The sequence below is a fragment of the Falco rusticolus genome, chromosome 11 (genome assembly GCF_015220075.1).
Source record: "Falco rusticolus isolate bFalRus1 chromosome 11, bFalRus1.pri, whole genome shotgun sequence".
Classification (NCBI taxonomy): Eukaryota; Metazoa; Chordata; class Aves; order Falconiformes; family Falconidae; genus Falco; species Falco rusticolus.
In genome coordinates this window covers 21,643,351-21,671,263 of record NC_051197.1, presented here as the reverse complement: position 1 = coordinate 21,671,263, position 27,913 = coordinate 21,643,351, and the positions used below count along the sequence as shown (strand labels likewise).

The window sequence follows — 27,913 nt, the reverse complement described above, 5'->3', positions numbered from 1 at the left end:
TAAGACAGAAACTACTGCTTTTGTTCTGTTGTTTGTTGTGCTGATAGACATCCTTTGAGGTTCACAGTCCTTTGGGGACCATGTGTTCTATATCCTGCCACCACAGTGATGCAATGCAAGTTATGTGAACAGCAATATGGAAATGCTTGTGAAAGAGTGATGTGCTTTGTTGTTAGTTACCGGGCATCTTAATAGTTAAAGTGTTCTGAGTACCTGGGTAACCACCAGTTACCAAAGCAGGGAATCTCCTGTTTGTCCCTTTGCCCTTCCCACCTGAGGAGTCCTTCTGATGCTGTTGAAGTACACAGAGTGGTCAAATGTGTGTCCATGAGATACAGGAGTGTGTAGTTCCCCTTGCTTACTGTGTTCTTTATTCCTCTCAGTGTTTCTGCTATGTTTAAGGTTTGTTGCGAATGAAACAAGCGGAACAGTTTTCAGACAGGTTGAAAATTTACCCTTATAAAGGCACCTTTTGTTTTTTACAATGTAAAGAAATTTAGGCAATTAAATCCTAAGATTTGTGCCTGAAATAATGGAAGGTTTATTTTTAAAAGAGGCAAATACGTATTTTATAAACAGGTGTGACAGAGGGCCTGGGACTCTGTGTTTATGTGACTTGAAGTAGGACAACAATGGCCTTTCTTTTTTTCTTTGCAGCAATGAAAATTATACCTATATGTGTTAACTGAACTAGAAAGGAGTATATGAGGAAACCAGAATGATTTTACCCCTCTGTGCTGTGCTTAATTGTAAAAAACCAGAATGTTGTGACCTAATGCTGTTGATTTTTTCTCTTAAATATTTTACCTTTCCTTTGAATGAGGCAGATATGAAACATCTGCTCTTAGCAGCTGGAAGAAATCATGCTATAGATGTTGAATGAATTCATGTTCCCAACACGGATGTCATGTCTTGAACACTCCCACCTATTTCAGACTGTTATATTTTATGTTGTTCTTTCATATTTATTAAGGGCTCAAAGACTTACAGTGATGTAACTTTGAGACACTGCTACTGGTTGAGCCACAGAGCTTCTTTGCTTTGGCTAGTCAAACCTAGTAAATTACACTAGCTTTTTACATTCCCATGCACTTGGTGTGCATGGAAAAAACCAGCGCTAGATCCTTTAGCACTACTTCTAACGTGCAGCTGAAAAGAGAACTTCAGAAAACGGGGTTGGAGTATGTACTGCATTGTATCTTGACCTTCAGCTAATGGGCTTAAGCAATAGAATCTTACCACAAACGTGGATTCATTTGCTTGTTTCAATATCAGAAATACATAAAAACAGAGTTTAAAAATGTCTGCCTTCAGTTTTTAAAACTATGTCCAAAATGTATCTACTATTGTTTCTATGGATTCCTTGTTCAACTAAAATTCAGGAACATTTTATCCCTCCATATATATCCAAGTAATATAACAGTAGAGTGAGGCAAGACAGCATGATTCTTCTCTGTTGAATAATTCATTCAGGCACTCTTATCTGAAAAGCATATACAGAAATAAACATTTTAGGGAGATAATTTAGTTTTTGTAGATAAGTGCTGGGAAAAAGGAAAGGAAAATTGCTGCTCACAAACAAAACAAAATTCCAGCATCACATTGTTGTTGAGTCTTTTGTTCTAGTTCATAGTCACAATGGCCTTGGCACTGATAACAGAGCAGAGATGGAGTAGATAGCAAGATTTTGTCTCTTTTGATTAAAGAACACAATTTCTTTGAAGAAATTGTGCCAGTGTTGGCATAAATCATTCTTCCCAAGTTGAAGTAAAAAGCAAGAACATGGCAGAATAGTGCTTTACTTGCTTTGTCTGCCAGCCAAAAAAGTGGTCTATCTGTAGAAGCAGCTAAAGAAAATATATAGGATACAGGAGAATTTATTTCCACACCTAAAGGTAAATTAATAGGCTGAAAATTCTGAGTTCAAAATGTAAATGTACTGAAATATCCTGTTTATTGTATCTATAAAGTTATTGACAGAGCTTTGTTCTTCTTTGCCTTGTTCCCTGTTTTTTAGCAAGTATTGTAGTAGCAAGCAGTTGAAGAGCACACTTCATCAGTAGTCTGCATATATGATTATTCCTTTTTCTTTCCTATGTCTAGCTCACTGTTAATTCAATAGACTGGTGCTGTGTAAACCTCCAAGATCTGCACTTCTTTGGACAGAAAATCCACCTCTTAAAAGCTGTTGTGGTTTTTGTTAGCAAAGCCCTTGCAGAGATGAGAGACAGGTGAGCAGATATGAGTTACGATCAAGGCATCTGTTTAGCATCAGGCTTGATTGAATAGGGAAGTGAAGGTGAATACTGGGTGACATTAATGCTGACTCACCCCAAGGTTTCCACAGTCTTTTCTGAATGCGTGTACATGGTGTTGGAACCAGACCCAGGTAAGAAGGCAACAAGGTAATTGTAGAAAGACCCAGTGAAAGAAAAATGAAGTTCATTATGATGTAGAGTATAAGAATGACCACGTTTTTTTTTAAACAGCACTAGGTAAAAGTTAATGCTTAAAAAATGCTGTAAAAAACAACAAGTATTGTAATGTATTCTCCAAATGCTCCTCCAACAGTTTTGAAGCTCAGGAGTTTCTTGAGTCAGAGTTTGCTTCGTTACATTTAGTTACTTGCAATGGATTTTTCTCTTTTCTGTTTTGTCACTTGAAATTATGTAAATTCATAGTTTGCAGGGAATGAAGTACTGCTTTACTGAGTTCAATATCTTGTAGTGGCATGTCTGGGAGCTTTTGGTGTTTCTGTTTTATACTGTTTTGTTTTGTGTTCTTTTCAAAATGGAAGAAAGCAGGAGAAAGTCTGAGCAATCTTTCAACACTGACCTATCTAGATTTCTAGATAATATCTGGGACACAAGAATGCAGTGTGAAGAACTCTGTACAGCATTGCTACAGGCTGTCAGCAGCGGGAGGGAGGGATTTGACAGTGATCCCACAAATTCAGCCAAAGGGCTGAATATGCAAAAACTATTAAGGAGTAATTCTGTATCCAATCTGTATTGCCAATTACTGTATTTAATGTAGTAGTAGTGAGTAATTAATTACTTTCATATTTGAAGAACTCTCACTTAGGTATTAAATGTTCAAATCATTTTTTAAAAACAAAGATAAGCAGATTGGATAATTACTTTAAAAATTAGGTCCAGTGTTTTCTATAGAATTAGCATTGGAGGAAAACCTGATATTTTTTTTTATTTTTTTTGAGGAGGGTAGTCATACTACTGATGTAATCTTATTTTTATAAAGAGTTTATATTTGAAACAGTAGAACGTTATAAACTTTCAAAAAAATCACTGTTTTCGTGCTGTATCTCTGAAATAGAAACTGAGGTTATTTCATTGGAAGAGCGTTACAATCACATTAAATGAATGCTTATCTTAAAAACCCTAGCTTGATCACTTTTTGGACTGGTTGGAACCTTATGTTATTTCACAAAATTGCTTTTTATCTAGCAAAGTTAAAAAGATTTCTTGTCCAGAAGGTGTACAATAATTTAGAATATTGCTCCTTTGTGAGACCTGGACCCTTACAAGGAACTGAAATCAGGGTAAAGGAGGACAGTTCTGAGATGGAGGAAGACTGGGAGGTTTTTTTGACATATTAAAGGACTGAAAAAGAGTCCCTTTGGGTTTGTTGCAGAGGGATTATTTGACGACTTCTTTCTGTTACGCTGTGCTCCCCTGTTCCTTTTGTGGAGCGTACAATGAAGTGGGGGACAGCTGTGACAGTCAGGGTCAGGGCTGGCAAGAGCAAGACTATCCACCACGCCTTCTCTTGTTCCTTGCTAAATGCTAAAATGAAAGCCTTACTATGTTTTTCACAACAAAACCTGCGAAAAAAAATTGGTGTAGATTTATTTGGATTCTAAGAATCTAATGTTTTTAGTGTGTAGAATATTGACCAGAGAGTGTTAAAAAATGGCTGATACATTGTTAAATGTCCCAAACTGTAAAACAAGAGCAATAATAAAACAAGGTAGAGAGCAGTAATAAAACAGAGGAGAGAAAAATATTGTGAACCTTACTGAATTGGCAGAACACTTCTAAAATCTCATAGAATTTTATAAAACATTGTTTACAGAGATATTGTTTCCACTGTTAATGACAAAAACTTAATTTCAAGGTAGCATTTTGTATGATTTATGAAAATGAATATGTAAAACAATAGACCAACAGCATGAAGCACAGATGAAATGAGTTTCTTTTGTTGGAGCCTGTGAAGAGTGTGTAATCAGAGCTCAAGTCTATGACACCTGAAATGAAAAACTGTCAGTTCTGAACCACAAGATTAACATCCCTGCCTGTACTTAAAGGATGAGTATCTCTTTTTAGTTGTATCTTTTCCTGCAGCTGAACTGTCAAGCACATCTTGAAAGCATGTTTTTTGTGTTTTAAGAGTCATCCTCAGGCTCCTGTTTTTTTATGGAAAGAGACAGAAGTCTGCAGTCTTGATAAAGAAATGTAGTCCATTGCATCTTCTAGGTCACCCTGAGATTATGGCCCACACACAAATTGTACAAAGAAGCACCTTAAATTTCCTGTAATATGCTTGATCGATTTAATTCTTGATAATTTGATTTCCTACCTTTAAAGAGGTCACAATTAGATTGAAATAAAAGCGTAGACTTTTTGGAAAACAGGCTGATGGCAGGTTTAAAAGCTGAAGTATGAGAAATTTTGTGGCTAACGTAGGCCTACTTTTTCATCCCATTTAATGTGGTTTACAATTTGAAGTTTGGAATCTGCAGGTATGTCTAAATACTGTTGCCAGTTAAAAAATGCATCTTAGAAGAGCAAAACATGTTTCTGGACTGATTGTAGTCTTTCAATATCCCTCTGCTTAGCAGGGGTTAGAGAGGACACAGAGCCAGTCTCTGCTCAGAGATGTACAATAAAAAGACAAGGAGATATGGTCAAAAGATGTGACAAGGGAAATACCAATGGTATGTAAGCAACAAGTTCCTGGTGATGGTGGTTCCTCACTCAAAGCAGGTTGCTCAGCAGCTGTAGAACCTCTGTCCTTAAGGATTTTTGCAATTCAGCTGATCAGCCTAATCTAACTGTAAAGCTAGCCTTGCTTTGTGTGGGATGTTGGACTTCATGACCTCCTGTGGTCATCCCTGCCTAAATTTTTCTGTAACTATGCATCCCACAACATACTGTTGCCTGTTTTGTAACAAGCAATGTAACTCCCCTACAAAATCAAACGAAAAGCATTCAAACAGTTCAGTACACCGGTCTTTGGCAATAAGAAGCAACCAAAGTTTTGCAGGAGAATGTAAGAAACACCCCTGAAGACAGATTTAGGAACAGCTGCTTCTACAGTATTGAGATTTGTTGATATCTGATATAGATTACTTAAATGTAGGTCTGCAAGTATGAGGCTTGGTGTCCCTTCCAAACCAGTGGCATTAGTCATGAGTCTAAATGGATGATCTTTAAGGCCCCTTCCAACCCAAACCATTCTATGATTTCACGACTCCTTTAAAGTGCTGTCTCGAATGACTTCCTGTGGAAAAGGGTTGCACAGTGTAACTAGACACTTTGCAAAAATTATTTCCTGTGATTGCTTTAAAATACTTCTTTTAGTTCCTTTATTTTTCAATTATGATGCAGGAAGACAAAGGTTGTCATTTGCCATTTTTCTACTAATCATTAATGTGTGTAAATCTTACTCGTATGTTTTCTAAATTAAAAAGAAAAAATCACCAAAATGTCACTCTTTCAAGTGTTTGTATTTAGAGATGCTTTTCACATGCCAGTAATCTTTGTCATTCTCTCCAAAACTTCTAGTGCAACGTCACCTTTCATAGGCAGTGATCAGTCTGGTGCTTTCTATTTCAAATGAAATTCCATCATTTAGTTACCTTAAAGGAGTTACAATGTTTCTTGTATTACTCTGCTTCTCATTCCTTGCAGACCCTAATATTTTGGGATATTGCTGTCTTAAGCCGACAAAGACTGGCTGATACCAGATGAAGATATTTCATAACTTCCAATCCAAATTGTTCCTAGTAGGTCAAAAGGAGAATCTGTTCCTTACTGGAAACTGATTTCTCACCCACCCTCTTCTGCGAAGTTAATTTTTGACTGGATCAGATTCTCAATCCAAATTGCTGTAGGGCCTTACTCTTATTTAGGCTAGTGCAATCAAGCTAGTGCTGGTGATCATCAGCATGATGACAGAGCCATCTTTCCCACGCTTGCATAATTTGAAAGCGTCTGTGAAACTGGTTACTCCTGATAATTAACTAATCATAGGTGCACACTTGGCAGAGACCTTTACTGAGCTTAGAACAGTGACTGATAACCGCCTACTTAGTAACATGCACACTAAACATAGTGGAATTTAATAACTTCATCTAAATGGTCGTTGTTCGGCTTGTCTCATAGCAAAAATTTCCTGTAGGAAGTAGAAAGCAATTAGCTTCTCTCTGGAAGTCTTTGATATTTATAAAGTCTGACCTGGATTTTCCAAGGAAAGTTGACTAAAAATATTTTCCATTTCCCTGAACATTTGAAGTGTATTTGATAACCACATTTAGGACTTCCTTTAGAGTATCCTTAAATCAAAAAGTGTTTTCAAGTAAATCTTTATTCCCAGAAAGACTTTAAGGTTGTCTTAATGTTCTTTCAAACACGAAGACCTGTTCTGTAGAAATAAACATGACTTTTCAGAGTTTGCACAGAATAGAGGATTCAGCCCCTGACAAAGGAAGATGCGATGATGGGCTGTATCTCTCCTACCATGGTCCTGCAGTGCTTTGCAGCCATAACCCTTTCCTTTTCAGATTATTGCAAATGGTGTTTAGGATCAGCCATCCATAAATCACCAGAAGCCAACTGAAATATAGATTTGCTTATTATAGAAATTTAGAAGAACGTTTGATGTAAGAGAAGGTCAGCATATTCTGTTTTTAACGAATAACTGTTGAGTAAAAGGTAAGTTTTCACTTATTGTTAGCATTAGTTATAGAAAACACTTCTGCTCCTTTCCTGTTTGAAAGTTCTCACTTGTACATCTGTTCTAGATTGCCCATTTTATGACCACATCAGCCACACCCCAGGTCCAGCCCTCAACTCCGGTATGTGCTTCCCTAGGTTACTGAGATAACACCTCTTCGGTGTCTTCCATCTCTGTGATGGCATTAACTGTGCCACGCTGGGTGGAATGGTGGGACACCTGGTGCACAGGACAAACCCAGGGCTCTGAGCTGCGTCAGGATGGCTGGATGGTTCAGTATTCACTGCCCCGGAGCAAGCCTGCAGTCTGCAGCCAGGAACTTTTCCTAAGGAACCTGGTGAGCAGATCTAATGCTGTAGATGAATGTGCACTCTTGAGTTACTTTCAGCAGTTCTACTGTACAAATGATACGTATTGGTTATGTCCGCAGCTTTCCAGAATTATTTTGAAACAGCAAGTTGGTTAAGAACATGTGCTGTTCCTGTGATCTTGTATTATCACTCACTGGCTCAACAACAAAAAAACTCAAAAAAACCCCCAAAACTTTGTGTCAAAATCCATGACTCATGAACATAAATCTACAAATCACTGCTGTTTGTCTTCCTACTGTCATCTCATAAAGAAATTTATTAGGAAGTACTTTTTCCATTATAATCTAGAGTCAGATGGTTTAAACATATCTGTGCAACATCAAAATTAATGTCAACAAACAGCACTGCCTTTTGAGAGAAGCATAACTATAGTGTGAACTGACAGCTGTCCTCACAGCTATCTAATCCCCTGACCTAAATTTGGGTGTTTGCCACCACTGCCAACGCTACTACTATTTACTTCCAAGATTAAAGGGGGAAATAATGTCTCTGTGTGCATTTGTAAAGCTGTGCCAGGGTAGATTTTACTCAATTAATAAAACCTGTGTTTAAGTGAAAGCTAGTGCCTTTTTTTTGGGATAATAAAGACATGATTTTTAATATTACTAAAAGCTACAATTTAATTTGATGGAACTTTCATTTAACTTCGTTAACAAATGTGTCTCCTTTCTGAATGGCTGAGTTGCAATGGTATCAATAAGATAAGAAGTAACTAAGTTGATCCCTCATGTTTTTGCACCAGACATAAGTCATCCCAAAGCCTAAGATCCATTTTGTTAGTCTTTATATGAGCATCATAGTAATTTTTAAAGTAATAATCTGAGCCAGAAAATCATGTCTTAACAAAACACAATGCTTTTTAAACATGTAAGTAAATTCAGTGCACTTACTGAGGCTTCAGTAAGTCTTTTCAGGACTATGACTCAACCCTACGCCACATGCAAGATGCGTGACCGTAGCACTCTGTGCTTGTAATTGCAGAAATGTTGTGAAGAGGAGACAGGGTAGCAGATTGTGAGGCAGTGGAAGGATGGCCATAAAAGTGCCAGGAGTTTAGGAAGCACAGTGACCTAGGTTCTCAAAAAGCTTTCTAGATGCAGCAGTTTCCCTGGAAAGCTTTTCCTCTTGATTTTGTGCATAAGATCCTGAAAATTGCCACAAAATTACACTTGATTCTAAGTTGAGACACACAGTCCCATAAATGAATTGTTTCTGAATTGCTCTCATCCTGTTTTCATGCTGCATTTTTATTTCTAAAGAGGCATTAAATATGTTCTACGTGCTTGAGAGTGTTAATGCTTTACTCTAACAGCTGTGGTACAGCACACAAGCTGGGTGCTAAATTTTGTTCCAGAGAAGAAAATTGTGCTAAATTTGAACAGTATATGAAGCACTTCTGGACTTTTGAGATATCTGTTAGCATGAAAATAAAAATATAGGGGTTTAGCCCTATACTAGAGAGGTTTAAAATAGCATTACTATCAGTGATGTGTGGAAATCTTCAAAATAGTTATGAATTTCAGTTGTTACAAAATAGTAAGAGCAGTCAGGCAGCGCAACTAGGAACTGAGAACCAGGGATGCTGAAATCTACTTTTTTACTCAGTCTTTTCTAATATGCCTTTTAGCAATTGATTTCACTTGTCTGTCGCGTATGTTGCCTTCTCACACTGTTTGATCTTACAGGCATATAGTGAAGCTTAATTCATGTAACTACTAGGAGAAAGATGCTGGGATAGAAGTGTGTTCTTCCTCATATGGTGGTAGTTTGAGCATGGGGTAGATAAAGCATATGTAGGAGTAAAATGCTGGGAAAAAGACTTTTCTAAAATTTGGTCAGGATTTCTTTAATCTGTTCTGTTGCTGGGCTTTTTGCAGATTTTGCGTATCTTTGTTTAATTGAAGGTCGGTCTTACATTTCTGTGAGAAAAGCCAGTCTTGCTCTTTTCCTGGACGAAGTTGGGAAACCTCAGGAATCTCATGCAAGTTATTTTGTGAAATTTCCGTCACAGTTTCTCTGCAGTCTTAGGCATACTCTGAACAACACTGTCACCTAAACAAGGAGAACTAAAAGAAAAACATCCTTGTTTCAAAGATGTCTGTGGGCCAATAACTGTTATTTTGTTAAGGACTGGGATGTAATTGCAAGCCTTCGCAAATCTCCATGTACACAAGGGGGGATTCCTTTTTGCTAGAATGGTATTGACTACATGTTCATCTAGACTTTATTTTTTAGCTTGCCTGAGCCAGAACTCCCAGATAATCCATGCCGCCTACACATTAAATCTCACTTTGTCTAAATTGGTTGAGCCAAGGTCTCTCCAGGAGTGACTCAGGCACGGGTATAGGCAGGTTCATATGGATGTCCTACCCCTCTAAGCTCTGTGGGTGTAGCTGGCTCCAGGAACTGGAGCAAGCACAGCTACAGCGTTATATATGTGAGCTTAATTTGCCTCAGTTTAATATGGTATGCATCAGACAATTTGTTCTTTAAAAAAACCCAACCAAACTCTGTAGGAGGATATGTCTTCCCTATTCGTGCAGAAATAAGGTGAATCCTATATTCCAGTATTCCTTCTATTTCATAAGCTAACATGAAACTCCACTTACTGTAGCTGTCTCTGTAGGCAGAGGCTAGTGCTGCACTCATGGGAACTGAGGCTTTGTTCAGTTAAACCATAGGAGGGGCTGGCAGAGATGTCCTTGAATGCTTTCTGCATCTCCAATTGTAGTTTGCAGGAAGTAAAATGGTTTTGCAAGAGCCAAGGTTAGCTGGAGCCAGACAGTACTTTGAATTCTGTAGTTTAACAACACTGTGATATTGTAATGCTTGTGTAAGTAAATGTGAATATGAGGGGAGGGAGGAGAAGGGAAATAAATGTAAATCTGGAGGGAAGGTGAAGAAATGCATATAAAGCAGGAAAGAAATTAATTTGAAAGCAGAGCACAGAAAATAAAAATAGAAGCAGAAAAGGAAGTAAAAAACTAACAAGAAGTAAAAAAGACTAGGTTGGTTTTTTTATTTGAACCTGTTTATTGTAAGTACTTGGTTCTATTGCAGCTGAGTCTGCAGGCTGGAGGTGCTGATAGTCTGCAGTGCAGAACATGGGCACTGGGTTGCTCTCTTCTTCAGATCCACATGCTACAACCAGCGATACAAAGCAAGTGAGTAATGAGTAGGGAGAGAGAAGAGAAAGAAGGCAAAAGAAAGGCTTAGATCAATAGAGTGACATTGTGTAATTTAAACCTGCTAAATATCAGAGGTTTTTAAATATGTGATGAGATCATACGGAAAACTGCAGGTTTTGCTGAGATTTCCTTATTTTCCTGTTTCATTTTTACTTTATTTCTTACCCATACTACTAATGTGTACAAGGGAGCAGTGGCTCATGGAAACAGCCCGACTGTGATTTCCTGGAGACTCCAATTTCATGCAGTTATGTGGTAGGAGAAGCAGCTTTAAGGAAGAATGGTTAGAATGTGGTGGCTGGACCTGACGCTCGAATTCCTGGACAGTGGGATCCTGGATTTCCCCTCAACCCAGGCTCACTGTGTAGCCCATAAGGAGTGGAACAGGGAACCATCGAAATTCTTGGTGATTGCTGGTGAGACCTAAGTGGTACATGGGTGTGTTCGAAACCCAGTTCCTCCTTCAGGGATATCTTTCTGTTAATTTGTGATCTTGTAGTGCGAGAGACCACCAACCTTTTCCATCAGAAAGCCAGGAGTCATTTAACAGCTGGGACAAGAGGTGATAGGGTTTCCTTCTTTTCACAGTGTGTGAGTTAAAGCGTCATCCAGGAAGTAAGAGATCCAGGTTTAACTTCTTCCTCTGCCAGAAAGGGCTTACATAGTTTTCCCTCCAAATAGCAGCAATCACTAGCTATCCAATTTGCCGTGGGAGAGAGGCTCTCCTCTTTTTCTGCATGATAACCAGAGTGGGTGGGGCATTCATGTGGAAGCAGGTTTCATTGGTTCTGTTTCAGGATCATTAAATAATCATTGGATAAAAAACATATTTAAATACTGTCTAAATGTGGGCTTGGGCTTGACGCTTGATTGAGCGGCAAAGCATTTGAATTGTGCTTATTTTACAGAGCACACATTAAATAATAAACAGGATACAGGAATCTGGCTTGCAGTCAGAGGACATAAATCTTGTGGTCCTGGAGGTCACTGTGTTCTAAGACAGAAGCAAACAAATCTGCCTAAAGCACAGTTTCAGAACTATTTGTGCTGACTGACCAAAATATGTTAAAAGCAAGTTAGTTCAACATTACATTGACCTTTTCTCTCTGACAGTGGTTATCATTGATTCAGTTACCTTAATTCCTTTCTGCAAGTTTGAAAGGTTAATATATAAAGGTTTTTTATCTGGTATATGGCTTTTTGGACTATATTAAGCCATTGTAAATATTCTATTTCATTGTTACTAACCAAATCTGTGTTCAGCTGTGCAGGTTTTGCAACTGGTTTTTTAAAAAAACAACAAAACCAAACTTGAGTATATCCTCGGCTTCAGAGGAGCTGAGCACGCTGCAGCAACTGTGAACTTCAGTGGGAGCACAAGTAACCGCTTCTGGAAATGAGACTTTGTACAGGTATTCTTTACCTTACCTGGGAGCAGGTCCTGTCCAGTCCTGTTGAAAGATATAAACTTTCAAATCAGCCAGTTGCTTTTAAAAGTTTGCTCCAGCAGTCCATCAAGTTTGAAAATTTTGTTCCAATTGTAATTAATAAGGTGAAAGAAATCAGCACATTGGAATGTTTTCATCAATTAGCTGCATAGGTCTTTTCTTAGCCCTCCAGCAAAAGCAGCAGCTTAGACTGACTTTTTGGCTTTTTTGAAACGGTTTCTTTTTTAGCACTGAAAAAGTGCTAAGAACACTAAAAAGCACAGAGAAAGAAAAAGCATAGAATTAAGAGTTATTTTCAAAGGCTTTTGAGACCAGAGACTTCTACATTTTGGAATGGGAAGAGGAAAACCCCAACATTAGTGGTATAATTAAGAATGTTTCAGCTAAGTTGATTATGTGTAGCAAAATCACTGGTAAAGCTGAGGAGGTGAAGTTTAAAGTCCAGAGCTATGCTGCGGGGGGTAACAAAAAGATGAAAGGTTTGAACGGATAGAAGGCCCAAGGTTTGCTGGACTTTATGGAATGCAATTAATTTTTAAGTCCTATTTTGAGCACATACAGTTCAGCTTAACTCGCAAAGTCTTCCTTTGCAGTTTTACATCTGATAATTTGATTATGAAAACGAACTTTCCCACATGGAAGAGAATGCTAACAATCTTGTTCTGATAAGAGATACTTATACAGCACCACCAAATCACTTAAACATAAGGGGGCCATGTGCTTATCCTCATTTCAGATGACGAGCCCAATGTAGCTGTCTAAGATTTGGTGGCACGTGTTGATATTCCCTGTGCAGTTGGGGCCAGTGCTTGCCAGTGCTACTTCAGAGTAATTTCTTTGACTTGACTTGGATGTTCTGTGAATGTAATTGCTATAAATTAGGAATCCTTCTTTACACTTGCATCTTACAATGGTACTGATAGAGGACCTTATCTAAGGAATCTTGGGAAAGGGGACTGGGGAAGAGAGGACTAATGTTTGCAAAAAACAGTATAACTGATAGATTTACATAGCTGGAAGGCATATAAGTGAGCATAATTCATTTGCAGTGGACTACTCACTAGCAAGCCATTACAGCAAAGTATAATTCAAACGTACAGTAGTCTGTGGCTAAGTCTGGGGAGATGATAGTAGAATGGAAGTGATGGAAATACTGTTTAGACTCACTGCTTACTCTCCCCTTTCTTTCCCAAATGCTGTAATCCGATAATCTTTTTCATTTATGCATATAGCCCAAATTCCATCCTTAGTTATACAAACGTAAATTCCCTTTGTCGTGGTTTCATCATACTATAAGCAAAGGTTTGCTGTTGTATTACAACAGCCAAGTCTTGACCACTATTTCTAAAATACAGTATACTGGAATTTGTCTTAGTCTGCACAGCCTTTTTGTATGAGACCCCGTTCTGATAAAAGGTGAATGCTTTATTCATCACCTTTTTTTTTTTTTTTTTTTTTTAATGGAACATATAAGAACAGTATAGGAAAGAAGTCTGGGATTAAAACAAGCCTGACTTTGTTGAGATGCTACAAGTATTAATGGCTGAGAAAACATATGATCTACTAGCGTGTTCCTGGATTATAAGACTTGCACAAACTTCAGGTCAGCTGGATTTGTATAAACTAGAACAATGCAGTGCATGCAAAATTTTCTGCTTATAGAGAGGTTTCCATGTGGAGAAATCATTAAAGCTTTTCACAAATTGTCTTTTTACACAGGAACCTTTTATCTGGTAATGGAAACCTTAAGTGGCTAGACAAATATATTTGGGAGGAGATAGTGAAAAATAATTCTAGATGTTTTCTGAGCTAATAAGATTTGTTCTTTTTATGAACCTTTGAAAACTTGCATGGTGTGGCAGAAAATTTGTCCAAAATTTCATCCTGAAACACTTTTATATGAAGAAAAAAAGATTCAATTATTTGAAAGTGGGATTTTCAAGTCAGAGTTCCTTGTTCTAGCAGATATCCTATCATTACAGGATTCCAAATGCTTTGGATTTGGAAAGCATCGGGCAGAAAGCCTCCTGCACAGGGGAGACTGTGAAACACCTAAGAGGCATCTGGATGATACAAAACCTAAAAATCATGCGGCTTGTAATGTGAGCTTCTCCATACGCATACTCCCTAAGAGCTTTTAGCTTTCAAGTGGACTTATCAGTAGGTTTCCTAAGCTTTGAACTTTGGTCTTCAATGCACTAGTAAATCTGGGATTAAATGAAAAATTCTGGTTCTGCCTAAGTTTACACAGGACTCTGTTCCCACTTGTTTTACCTCAGTCATTACAGACTTTTCTGCAGTCAAATATTAGGGAAACGCTTTGCAGTTGACCTCTCTTATTTGATTTTTAGATACTGTTATTACTTCCTATTCTCTCCAGTGACTAACAGATTGAATCTTTGTCTTTGCATTCTCTTGTTTTTAATTCAAGATGACGTAGCTCTAATTTTTTTAAAAAACTTCTCCATGGTTTCTGTTGTCTAGAATTTAATTTGGCTTTTTTTTCCCCTATGTGCACCTTTATTTGGTATGGTGTTTTATTTAACCTATGGCTCATTTTAACAATTTCGGTTATAAACAACCTGTGCTGGAATATTTTAGGGAATTCTTCTGCACTATGTTCAGATGATCTTTAGTTGCCAGACAGGACATTCGGGACCAGAGGATAACTGAGGTGGGAAGGGACCGCAGGAGGGTCCTGGTCCAAACTCCTGCTCAGTGCCTGAGGGTCAGCCATGAGCTCAGACTCGGTTGGTCAGGACTTTGCCCAGCCTGAGCATCTTTTGTTTCAGTTTACCCCTGCTGCCTCTCACCCTCCTGCCATGCACCGGCATGAAGGGCCTGGCTCCATCTCTGTCTCCTCCTCGCAGGCACTGGCAGGTTGCTGGTAGGTGTCCCCAAAAGCCGCCCCCTCCCCAGGCTGAGCAAGCCCCCTTCCCTCAGCCTCTCCTCACAGGGCTCCAGCCACAGACCAGTTTGACCACTGGTGTCTTTCTGGTACGGAGGGGCCCAAAACCAGGTGCGGTATTCTCAACATGGTCTAGAAAACAGTGAATGTTGTACCGATACTTTAGTGACCAGAATGACACACAGGCTCAGAAGAGGAACAGTTACCAGCTGAAGCAGATTTACGGGCATGAGAGGAGAAGAGGTTCAGAGGTTCTCCTGAGAGTAACTGAGTTCAGTGAGAACAAGGGCACAGTGTTTCCGGGGGAACTTGACTGCACGTAATGCCCTGGTTTGTCTGGAGGCTTCAGTCCCCGAAGCTCTCAGTGCAGTGCCTTTCTCTGATCGTTGCCCTCATCCAAACACAACTGTCTCTTGTGGAAGTACACGAGGCACACATGGTTTGAGAGGATTAATCCCGTTTCCTTGATATATAAAACTTGTGAGTCATTGGCAGTACTTGTTTGAGCAGTATTAAATGTAAGCATCTTAGTTGTATCCATACACCCACACTGAAGTTTTTATATAAGATTCAAATGTGCCTGATTAACATAAGAAAACTCAGTGCATATTTGTAGAGCAGGTGCAAGCAATGTCTCATCTCTTCCTGAACAAAAGGTTAATACATTCCCACAAGTGACTTAATCCAACCGTATTGCTAAAAATGATATGATTGTAAATGGATATAAATGAAAGTTAAAAAGCTTCAAGTAACGCACAGTAAGTATTAGTTAATATTCAAAAAAGGAAGTTTGAAAAAAGGAAAAGTTACACCACTAACTACCAACAACTAATTTGCACACACTGCATTAATTTGAAGAATTAATTATGCTGTAAAATTTAAGCTTAAGTACATAGAGCACGTGCAATGTAGGAGTGTGATGTAAGAAGATCTGCAGCTCATGTTTTGACTTGTAGATTAAAATCTAAGTGAATTGAAAGTAAATGTAAACCCAGAGAATTTAAATTTTATGATGTGGAACCCCACTGAAAACAGAAAATAGCAACTTGGTAGAATATGAGTGATACCAGTAGTCCCTAATTAATTTTACCAATTTTATTACCTCAGTTGAAATTGTTCAAGTATATACGTAATGAAGAGTAGTTAACTACTGTATATAGAAAAAGAACAGGAATTATGATTAATGTTTCCTGGTAGAGGTAACCGTGAGATGACAGGATGTGAATTGGGCCTGAGTAATGAAATTCTCTGTGTGTGTGTGCATGTATAGCAGGGAATAAAATTTGTTTGGGGAATTTAATCCTACTGAAGAGTAAAATGGTTTCTGGATGTCTCCCATCTAGAGATTTTCTAACTGCTGAGGACAAAAAGGTTGCATGTGAAGCCTGATCAAATCAGCACCAGGTTCCTTCAGTCCGGGAAGCGCTGCAGGGGTGGCATAAGGGGACAGCCAGTACAATGACAAAGGTGAGCAAGGAAGGGACAGCTCATCAGCCTCCTCATCCATCCAGTGCTGGCTCCACTGGTCACGCCACAAGAAGAGGGGGCTGGACACTTGAATGGGCGTGCAAGGAAGCTACCAAGGCTGCCAGTTATTAATGACCAGCTGCTTTTTTTAACAGGCTTATGGAGAGTGGGGAGGTGAAGTAATAGTTGTCAGTATTGCTGAGCTGCTGTTTATTGTGTGTATACTAAGAGGAGGTTTTTTTCTTGGTAACCTTGTTTTTTGTAATCTATGGTAAAAATGTTGACTGAGCATTTATATGCTTTTGTATGTCTCTTGGGAAGACAGGTATTGCATTTCACTGTCAATGTGAATTTTTTGTTCAACTGAATTTTATGTTGTTGATGATATATTTTTTAAACTTTGTTTTCCTTAGAAACAAAACTTGCGCGTTTTAAAATTATTTCCGAAAGAAATTTTTAGTTAGATGGACCTGATTTCAGAAAGTGATGGACAGAGCTAGAAATTTTTATGTGAGATTGTTCTGCCAAGGTTGTGCTAGCTCTTCTTTTTTGCTGCAATTATTCCAAGATAGTCTTGGGCAACTGTGGATGTGGGAAATTGTTTTTTGTAGCACTGCAGATATCATCTCAGGTGTGCAAACTGGCATAGTTTTCCAGAAGCAAAGAAAAGCTATGAAAAGGTACTCCAGCCAACATCTGAGACCAGATACAATATCGTGCTCAAGCTTATCCTACTTTTCATACATAATGCAGGATGTATATGTGCACAAATATGTAAGTCCGCCTAAATTTAAAAGATTAATTTAGCTGTGCTTTTATTCATAGGGTTTTCTTAACATGACAAGAATTAGTTATGCTGATTTATTTAGTCTTTAAACCGTCTAGGCATTATCTAAGTATGCTTACGTTCCACAGAATCTATTAGGCAAGGAAGTGGGTCATCCTTATTTGACTGCTGAAGTGAAGCAGTGATTACAGGGCAGGAAGGTCAAATGTGTAAGGCACTCACTAGAGATTTTAAAACCTGGAGGGAAGGCGTTAGCTCTGGATTGTAATTTATAAGGATGTACACAATGTTGGCTTACTCTGAATAACAGTATAAGGAATATAAATTTTATTATCTCGAGGAGTGTAATTTTCTACAGATGTTGGAATTACATAACAAAAAATAAATTTAATTGCCTGTACTCTGTGAAAGTTGCTTGACTGGATACTGGTAAAAATACTACGTTATGGAGAAACCAATGATTGAACTTCAAAGGTAAAAAAAAGAATAACTTTTAACTGCGTAGGTTACAAACTGTATTCAATAATGCATCTGTATTAATTTCTAGCGAGGATATATAACTATTTTTAATAAATTTTTGGTTTTATCGTCGTAGTCCTAGTTAAGTCCTATCGCCTTATTCCTTGTTCTCAGCTGCCAGAGAAACCTGAGTATTTCCCACATACCAGAAATCTTCCGAGTAAGGTAGAACTGATTACGTAATTTTCTTCTGCTTTGTTTTCTTATGAAAAACTAGTGAAGAAGCGGTATATGGCTAAGCTCACCTTCCAACGTTTCCTGCAGCAAGAATTAACTTCCATTTAAGCAGTCCCTCAGCTTAAGAAACTAGCAAATAAAACCCCACAAAACCTAAACAAACAAAAAGCCTATGCCTTTTGCTTGCTCATACCGCTTCTGACAGTGGTTAAGCTCTGTCAACAAGTTGCCCAGTAAAATTGTTGAACCTCCATCCTTGAAAATTTTCAAAACCTGACTGGACAAGGCTCTAATCGACCTGATGTAACTTTTAAGTTAGCGGTTCTTTCATCATGAGGTCAAATTAAATTACAGCACCCATCCCTTCAGCAGGAATTTCTCCGTTCGGAGTTAAATTAGTTAAGGATATGAGTTTTGCTAATTGTGGAAACAGGTAAAGATCCATTCAAATGTGGCTTAGAAGAGCTTGCTTTCTCAAGCACAGACCCTTCTTTGGGGGCTTGCTTGCAAGTTGTTTTGCTTAAAAAATACATTCAGCATCCTTTCGCAAGGAACGTTGAAACCCATCAGCAGCAGACGAGCACTTCAGGGGCCGTGTCCGTCACAAACGTGCTCCCAGCAGGTGGCTGCTGCCCCCTGCAGCCCGTCCCAGCGTCCGCGAGGAGGTGGGGAGGAAGCACCCCAAGAAACAACACGCTAACTAGGTGGGCGATGAACGTTTCCGTGTATCGGCAAAGGATTTTCTTAGTGTTAGAAATGCACTGTGATGCAGTTATCCTAATGAGTAAGACAAACGGTACCTCAAGTTTATATCTTTAGCCATGGGTAGGTTCAATAGTCAAAGATCTTAAGAGCAAAGGCTGCAGACTGGGCTGTGGAAAAACCTGGAAATCAATTCAAGCTTCCAGAGTGCATTTATATAGTTTTTGCTAAGTGATTCCAACTGTGATGCAGTTCTTCATATGCCAAACAAACTATGCCCTCCCTCTCCTTTTACCCTCCTTCTACTTCAAACAAAGCTTTTGTAGCTTAATGAGGGACAGATTGGCAGATGCCTTCCTTACTTAGTCCACAGGCAGGGAATAATGCAGCTGGGGTTTATATGCCTAAATACACCTGTGTGTATATGCAGTGCTCAGTGTACATACACATGTGTGTCTGTGGCTACATACATGGGTGCAACAGCTCCCTAATCTCAGCTGAAACCAAGTACTCCTCCTTTACAAACAACAAACAAACAACAGCTTGGTGAAAATGCAGACCCAGTTAGTATGCTACCGAGGATAACCAGACAGAAAATCCAATCATAGCGTAAAGTTAGTGTCTGGGATATAAGCAACGGTATATTGGTTTAGCTTGCCTGAGAAGGTTTTTAAAACAGATTAACGGAGAAGATTATATTATGCAGTGAGTGTTATTTCTGTAGGGAGAGAAATTACACCTCTAAAAGGTTACTTGGTATGCAATCTCCCACTAACACAACTTGCTGAGATAGGCAGCAAATATAAACAACAGGCTTTCACTTGGTGATATTGCTTTATTATGTCCTCACACACAATTTAAGCAAAATGGTTAAGGAAGAACAGTGATACAGATTTGATGGGGCACTTCATTCTGTATACCTCATAACATAAAGGTTCCCACATAATAAAACATAGATGTCTATTTTTTTTAAAGGGGAAAGAATGTATCAGTATTTTTTCAAAACTGAATTAGTCATTTTCTCCTTTGAATCTGAATTTTCAAGGCTTCTAACTGAAGCTCTCAAATACATACAATGTATTCCATTTGCTGTCCTGCCTGTACTCACTTTGCTGCTAATGTGGGGGGGGGGGGGAGGTAAAGTTTCCATTTTTCACACCACAGATTCTCAGCACATCAAGGAAGAATTCCACATCATCCTTGAAATTAAATTGCTTTGACGTGACAGAAGGCTCCTCTGGTTCACATGCATATCATACATCCTTTGAAATGTAGTGCAATACATCACTGAGGTATGTTGAGTTTTGTTTTTGTCAGCTTGCTGTTGTCTTTGTTGTTGTTGTTATTTTAAAACCTATAAGTTTGGGTTTATCATCCCCATTCCTTGGCACTCAATGATGTAGGTATCTTTACCGGGATCTTCCTCTTCCAATTTTGTCACAGTAAATTTGGCCTAAAACAGGATTAGAAATATATCACTAATTCAGTTATACATAAGTTTAACTATTCAAGATCTGATGCCTAATAATCGTATTGCCATATGTTGATATATATTACAACTTTGACTGATTTCATTAAAAAACATTTAAATAAAGGTAGCAAGTATCTAACCATTCTAAAAGCATTTAACTCTCAAGTATGTTCACTTTCTGCAAGTAAACTTCCACACAAATATTGTAGCAATTATTTTATCTATGCTTGCTCTCCATGATCAAGTTCAGTTCACGATGCCTGCTGAACTGCACATTGCCTAGTTACTGGATGACAACTGATAGGTAAAACTTCCTGAACTTTTGGGCTCACCTTTGTTAGCTGCTCTGCAAAGTGTATAGCTGTTTGAGTATGAAGTGTAATTGGTCCAGTTTTTACTCTAGACACTCCCTTTGCTAGTGCCATGAAAATGATCAGCTGAAAGGGAAGGAAAGGTAATTATCAAATAAATCTTCAGATCCTACGAACTTACTGATTTAAGAAAAACAAAAGGAAAAACATACAAAATGTCTGTAGATGTAAAAAATGTAGTCTCCCAAGTTTCATAAAAGTTCATAATGCTGAATGTTAAGAGTGATCCAAGCCTCAATAATCTTTGAAATTACTACTGTAATGCCTATTGCAGATGGGCTGCTACTTTTCCACAGTGGAGTTTGCCACTGAATTCCTGTTAACTACATTTAACTTTGCGTTCTCTCACCCTCCCACCCCAAAATTCCCCAAAGTCATGTCAGACTCCAGATTGGTAGATTACCTTTATGGAGAGAAAAACTCCAGAAGAGGTTTTTTAATTGTAACGCTTTCTGATCACATATTCACCAGACAGATATTTAAAAACATCTGATTTGATTTACAAACATCACCATGACAAGTACTCTTTAAAGCATGATGTAACTCTGAGCACTTCCCGTGCACATTGGATCTAGCCGTGGCACATTTTCACCAATTGTACTGTGCATGCTTTGCAAAAAGCAGGATGAACCTAAGACCAAAACACTTCCTATTGTACTATGTAATAGTAATGTGTGGCTGGGTGTTTACACCTAAGATGTAATGTCTCTTATCTAGAACAGCCCAAGATTCTAATTAGGCTGTGTTACTGAAAGTGAGACAGTGGAGGGTCTTCATCCTCAAATGAAATTAGGTTAGCAAGATAAATAGGAGCACCTCCTAGATATTCTGTTCTCCAATAGCTTCACTTAGTATCATTCTTAATATGTAACCAAGGAGCTATTTTTACTCCACTATATGGAGCGCCAAATAGATACAAATTTGTACCTCTTTACAGGATGGGAAAATGTAAGGGTGTGGGTGCAAAGCCAGGAGCATCTGTGGCTCTGAAGAACTGTATGTAATTTGTTAGACCTAGTGATGTTGTGACCACACCCAGAAACCTCCAATGACTTAAATTATTATGTAAAGCCACACCTACCTGTGGAGATATGGTCTAACTGAAATCTACAGGTCAGTTCTTTCCCTGTTCAGATTTATATTCTTTACAAATAACACATGCATGCATGTTCTTGCTATTTGAACTTCATGTAAACACATACAGGAGCCTTACTTGGTCTTGCAGAGAATCATCCACAGTTCCACCATGTTTAAGGTTCCTAAGCAGTATCTCAGCTGCTTCAATGCCAACCTTGTCAGAATTCTTTCCTAACAGAGAAATCCAGGTCAGGAAGCTGACAATTATTAATTAACATTTTAAAAATACAGAAAGAAGAAAAAAAAATATCATTAAATGATCAACTTTTTAAACCTTATCTCCACGCTCTTGTCTCAACTGTCTGCTTAAAAAAACTCCTCCCATCTTATGACGACACATAGTTCATACTCCCTAAGCAGTGGAAAGAAAGTAACCCTACTTAGTCAGAGAAACATTCTATTCAAACCATTTAAAACTAGAATCACTTCTACTCCTTATAATCTAAATACACATCTAGACTGACTGTCAAACTAAAACTTTACAGGTAAACAACAAAGACCGTATGTTCTTAAAGTCCAGAAGCATTTTCAACTCGGTGATCCTTAACAATCATTCTGATAAAAGTTTAATAATTTTGTAATTTTTGTCACTATGCAGAAGCAGCTTAGTACAAAGCGCAAGATTCCATTTACAAATGCAAAAGAGGTATACTTCATGGAACTCTTACCTCTCTTGCCCAGTGATGATCCAGCTAACAAACAACCCGTTGAAGTCTCTGCAACAACGCTAAGCAGAAAAAACAGAATCATTATTAAGAACAAAATCACTCAACATTACACTTTATTTACCAGATATGTAATCAAGATCTAGCTAATCAACCAGAAAGATTACAGGTATCAATAGAAGGTTTGGGGTCATCTTACATTATTCCGCTTCCAGTCCCAAAGGCTTGATCATCAGGTTCTCGAACAGGCTGAATATTGATGTAAAGATCTCTGATTTCTTTTCTGATGCATCTCACTGCTGCTGCAGACATGTCTTTTGCCAGCTGACAAGATAAAAGAAAAAAACATTATTTAACTTATGTAACATAGTAATACTTTATCCTCGTAAGTCTGATTATTACAGTGAATCCCTGAAGAAAGCGGCTACTTTATTAACTAGAAAAATAATAAAGATTATTATAAAGCCCCTACAAGCAAGCACTTAACATCATCTCTTCTGAGAATTTTCCCACAAAATTAGGTAACATTACATGCTGAACAAATGATAGTTATGGTGATGTATGTGGAAGCTTCAATATCAATAGAAATTCAAGAAGCTTTCTCCATTCATAGAAAGATTAGATTTTAGTCTTGATTACCTCAAGACATTAGATTATTAAAAAAAACCAACCAAACAAAACCATCAAACACCTCACAATTGCTATGTACAGGATATACCCTACAAGATAAAATATATAAAATAACAGTTTTAAATCACAGGCAGGTGGGGGCAGATGAAACTTATCACATTCTTGTGATCCAATCATCACCAGTATTCATAGGTTTGGAGATTTTAAGACCAAGACCAGCAGTCCATAGCTCTTCAAAAAGTAACTCAGTTTCCTCTCTTCCTTCCTCTACTAATTCCTAGCCTGCGTGTGAGAAGGAGCCTTAAGGAGATCCCACCACTTAGCCTCTGTAAACACAGACAGGATAGGAATAATAGCAAGAAGGGGGTACAAAGGAGCAAATTTCTCTCTTTTACCTTTGGTTAAACCTACCCTTAACTTGTCCTGTCTAATACCCTTAGCAACAGTTTAAAAGTTTGATGTATTCTGACCTCTGCCTATTACAGTGCACCATAGTCTACCCACAAATCTATGAACAAGGGCTGTGATTTCAAATTTAAAATAATCCACATAGATATGAAGGATATGCAAATCAGATATAAGCTACTGCTCAATATATGCTAAAGACTTTTGAACAGTCATATGAAATGTGTCAGGGATGCTGCTCCCATTTCCTGTTTTAGTTGCTACCTAAAATGCATTTATTGCGTAGCAAGACGGTAAGTCAAAACTTCCATTCCATGGCCGGAATAACTGAAACCATTTAATAAGGCTACATTGTATGTGAAACACCACAGGATACAGGAACAGTAGAGATAAATCAAGCAGATTACATGCAATTTTATATAGATATATGAAGTTGGATACTACCAGAGCCTATTATCAGCACTTACTTTTATAGGCAGTGCTCCAGCAACAAATGCTCTTCCATATATCTTCGTCACTATGCCACGTTCTGTTAAGTTTATTGGGCTCAACTCTTTGACTGGTGACATTTGGACTACAACTTCACCACCTCCCTGAGGATAGTAGCCCCTATTTAGAAACAGTAATCAGATATAACTAAATGCAAAAAACACAAGGAAACCAAGAAAAGCCAGAAAGGCTTTTCATATATTTCATTATACATTTTTATGTTCCGTTACTGTACATATAAATTTTCTTGATGTGTGCTTTAGAAATCTTTAGAATAGTATTAGGTTCTCTATCAGTGTTACCTCATAACATCTTATTAACTACCTAACACCAACATAACTGGCACCTCAGAAAAAGCTCATACATTGTTCAGCATACACTTCCTTCAGCAGTAGCCCACACACAGGAAACGTTAAACAGCAGCTGAAGACAGCAATGAAAAAAAAAAAAGACAGGAAAGAACCGTAACACATTCATCATATGGTGGCAGTATACACAGGAGCAGCTAATGCAGGTTACTTCACGTATTATAAATTCATCCCTCAACTTGATTGAGCATCTTGTATGCGTGCCTCTGTGCGCACACAGTGGTTCAGCAAGGCCTGCCTCTGCCACAATTCTCTGTTGCTCACCTCTTTTTTATGTCACAATTAAATGTGAAATTGAACTTTTCAACTATTGGCTTGAAAACCTGAAAAACAAGTACATATAAAAACTCAGAGTGAGTATATTTTGCATCTATAATTCCCCACTATTTTATGCGGTCTGAAAAAAAAAATTCAACACAAAAATTTCAGTTACATAATTACAAAGAAAAAGAAAAAAGATAGCCAGTCTCATCCATATACAGCTTATTTGACATTCCTCATACTTCACTCTGAATGACACTTTGTGTAAAAGGATCTTCTTAGGGGAAGAGAAAGAGAAATGCTGAACAACTCACAGCACTTCCAGACTAAAGAATATTTTAAAGAGAAATTTTCTTTAGTAATTAAAAGCACACAGACTAGTTGCTGTTTCAGGGAATTCCACAAAACGCTAGTTGCTCTTTACATACAGTACACTAACAGTGTTAAATTCCCATGCCTAATCCCTGTAATTACAAATAAACTTGCAGTAAAAGCAGCAGTATAGTAGTTACATTACATATATATGAATGAAAGATGCACCAAGTCAAAGAAATTTATCCCTACCATGACTGTGTAGTCTATCTGAGGAGCCATCTCAGCATTAGTCCCACCTTTTAAATGAAGTTCTGATGGGGAAGCAGCGAACAGCACACAGGGCATTGCTACCTGCATCAGTAGACACACGCTCCTGAAAGCAATTAAAAGATATTACAAATGTCATGCAGTTATAATCCACAGAATTCCATACAATCACTATGTATCAAAGGCAATTAACTTCCCAGAGAATTTACTTAAGTATTTGATTTTGAACATTATCTATAAAGTAAACTTATTAGTCTTAAAAAATACTAATTTAAAACTTCATGTCCTTAGAAAGCCTATATGTCAAGGTTTTTGTTTCACAGTAATTTTATTTCAAATGGGAATATAAAAAATGCAAGTAATGTAGTTTACTTAGTAGAATGATAGGACTGTGAAAACCTTAGGTTTAGCTGGCAGATCATAAAAAAAAGGAAAGGCTTAGGCAGCAATTTTAATATTGTAATACTTATTTAATAAAAAAATATTTAGAAAACTACAAAAATGCTTACAATCTGGTCAGCATCCCATACAAGAAAATTCAGGGGCATAGAAAATAGGCTTCAGATACAAGAGTCCCCTATTGAATCTCTACACGTTTCATAGATAATAAAAAGCTTCCAAAACAATGTTACCAAAAGTTTGTTCAGCAAAACAAAACAATTACCTCACAGAGGTTTCAAAGACCATTTTGAATTGTGAAAACAGTAATCACCACCAAACTGAAGAAAATACAGGGTTTTTTTTCTTAAATAACTTCCAAACATTTGTTAACCATACTGTTTCTTTGTTTCCCTCCCCCCCCCCCCTTCCCTTGTGCTTAATTACTAATTCTGCTACATTGCTGCTTACTCAAGCCTTTTTGTGTTATGTAAAAGGCATCAGCTGGGTTATTTACACTACTGCAACTCAGAAAAAGATTTCTCTTAACTTAAAGGGAACCTTAACTTATGCCTAACCTGGCCTATGCTTCCGAACAACTATTCACACCAGCCTTCCATAGCTAAATCCATTTACTCCGTTTTGCAACAGATTCCAAGAACCAAGGACCCAACAGAGAAATATAGGCTAGAAGAAATACAGGCACAAAGAACCATGGATGGAATATGTTCCCAGTTCCAAAAGACTAGTATCTCATATCGTACCATTACGTGTGCAAGTAAAACCTGAAAATTTACTATATTATACAATAGGGATTATTTCAGATCTTGTGGATTTGAGATACTTATCTAATTTAATGCATTTGACCTGATATGTAATGTACTAATGTGAGAAAATAAAGGATAAAGTTTTAAATACATGGGCAGCTGGTTTTTGCTTAGCATTAATTGTGTCCAGCTACTGACTATAATTTTAAAACTGTAACACTAGCATGTACTCTAGTCATACATATCCTGCCTACACTAAAGGTTCCTTGGTTATATATATCTGGCTCAGGTGGCACAGATTTTGGCTGATTGGATATTTATTAATGCTCTTTTTTCCCCTGCTCTTTTGTGGTAAAGTGAGAAAACTTCTTCTGTCACTATTTTACAGTTACCAAAAGCAGTTAAAAGCAGTTACTGGTCAGTCATTAGCCCTGCACAAAGACATACCCTGCTGTTTTTGTATCTGCTGTGTGTGTTCCACCTTTTATCTTCCCAGGAGTGAAGGTTATTTCTGTTGAGCCAATTTCTCCACCTTCCAGCCTCCCCTCACATAGATCTCGAATGATCGCCAGTCCAGACAGATGCTGAGGCCTTGGAACAACAAGACAAAGTTAAGGATACATGCAAGTAGACTACATATTCATGTTACATTAAAGGAACTCCTAAACACCAACTAATAAATACTACAGTTGCAAATTTCAGATCAGACAGGGATGAGAAATTTGATTTGGTTCCTACAGCACTTCTGAGTTCACAAGAGCCAAAGGAGCAGCATTCAGGCCATTACGGAATTTTTAGGATTATGGTGTGTTTTCCATTAGAATGGGTCCAGACAGACAGATGAGACGCAGGAGCAATCGCTTGTCCCAACGTGATAAATGCTTGGGACAAAAATGCAGTGGGACAGCGATGGCAAGGCTAAACTGGAGCCAAGCCAGTGCCCGGTTGCCAGAGCCACAGGGGAGCTAACAGTTTTGCTACGGATCTTTCTTGCTGCGCTTGCGTTTCCATTTGTTTAATTTAAATAGGAAAGAAAACCGTACGCTCGGTGAACCGTGTTCCGCTGGAGCATTACACGGCCTCCAGTGCGCTTCACGTTTCGTGCCGTGCAGCCCGTTCGGCACCTCCGCGGCACCTTCGAGCCGCGCTGCGGGGCTGCGGCGGTGCCCGGGCGGGGACGGGCCGCGGGACCCTCACCGAGGGGCTGCGGGGCGCTCGCTTCACGCCCTGCCTTGCCTTCGCGCTCACGCCTTCCCTGTAAGCGAGCCGCAGACGGGATGTTCCGATCACGGGCCCTCTTCAGGCAACGGACACGCACGGGGTTTGCTCTCGGAAATACCGAATACGTGGGGGGGCAGCCCCCGGCCGAGCGGACGCGGGCGGGGCCGTTACCTGAGGCCGGGCTGGCTCCTCCCGGCGCGGATCCGGCGCACCCGCAGCGGCAGGCCCAGCAGGCAGCTCAGCGCCGTGGACACCCGCAAGATCTGCCCGCCCTGCGCGGAGGAAAGGCGCTCGTCAGGCGCTGCCCGCCCTGCCGGCCGCCACCGGCCCGCCCGTCCCCGCGGCCCGGGCCGAGGCGGGGCGAGGCCAGCCCGCCGCTGGTGCTCACCCCCTCCATGATGCCCCCGTCTATCTCCACCCTGTCCCCGTCCATGGCTGGCGGCGAGCGGAGCTGTCTCTCGCAGAGGCTCCTGCCGGGCCAACGGGATCCCGGCGGGGCCCGGCAGACGGCGAGTCCCCGGCGAAGCAGCCCCCCGGGGCGGCCAACGCTTGGCGCCTGAAGCCGCGCTGCGGTGCCGGCGGCGCCCCAACCTGCCGGGGCCGGGGCCAAGCGCAGGCGCACAGCG

The 27,913-nt window shown here is 39.1% G+C and overlaps 1 protein-coding gene and 1 long non-coding RNA gene across 3 annotated transcripts; one reads left to right on the top strand and one right to left on the bottom strand.

Annotated features, from left to right (window-relative positions):
* The first annotated feature begins 14 nt into the window (after positions 1 to 14).
* Positions 15 to 19,724, top strand: LOC119155730. Its single transcript, XR_005106825.1, has 3 exons — positions 15 to 11,946; positions 13,965 to 14,084; positions 16,234 to 19,724. It is a non-coding gene; the product is annotated as an uncharacterized LOC119155730 (long non-coding RNA).
* RTCA (RNA 3'-terminal phosphate cyclase) lies at positions 19,358 to 27,844 on the bottom strand. Of its 2 annotated transcripts, XM_037404701.1 has the most exons (11): positions 27,676 to 27,844; positions 27,459 to 27,559; positions 26,514 to 26,657; positions 24,904 to 25,027; positions 24,343 to 24,401; positions 23,689 to 23,830; positions 22,386 to 22,510; positions 22,190 to 22,248; positions 21,598 to 21,692; positions 20,346 to 20,450; positions 19,358 to 19,995 (listed from the first exon to the last, which is right to left on the bottom strand). In XM_037404701.1, the coding sequence occupies exons 1-11, from the start codon at positions 27,718 to 27,720 to the stop codon at positions 19,897 to 19,899; spliced, it is 1,098 nt and encodes a 365-aa protein (XP_037260598.1). In that variant the 5' UTR covers positions 27,721 to 27,844; the 3' UTR covers positions 19,358 to 19,896. The 2 variants fall into 2 exon arrangements, with proteins under 2 accessions (XP_037260598.1, XP_037260599.1); XM_037404702.1 differs by lacking the exon at positions 20,346 to 20,450.
* Between the last annotated feature and the right edge of the window lie 69 nt (positions 27,845 to 27,913).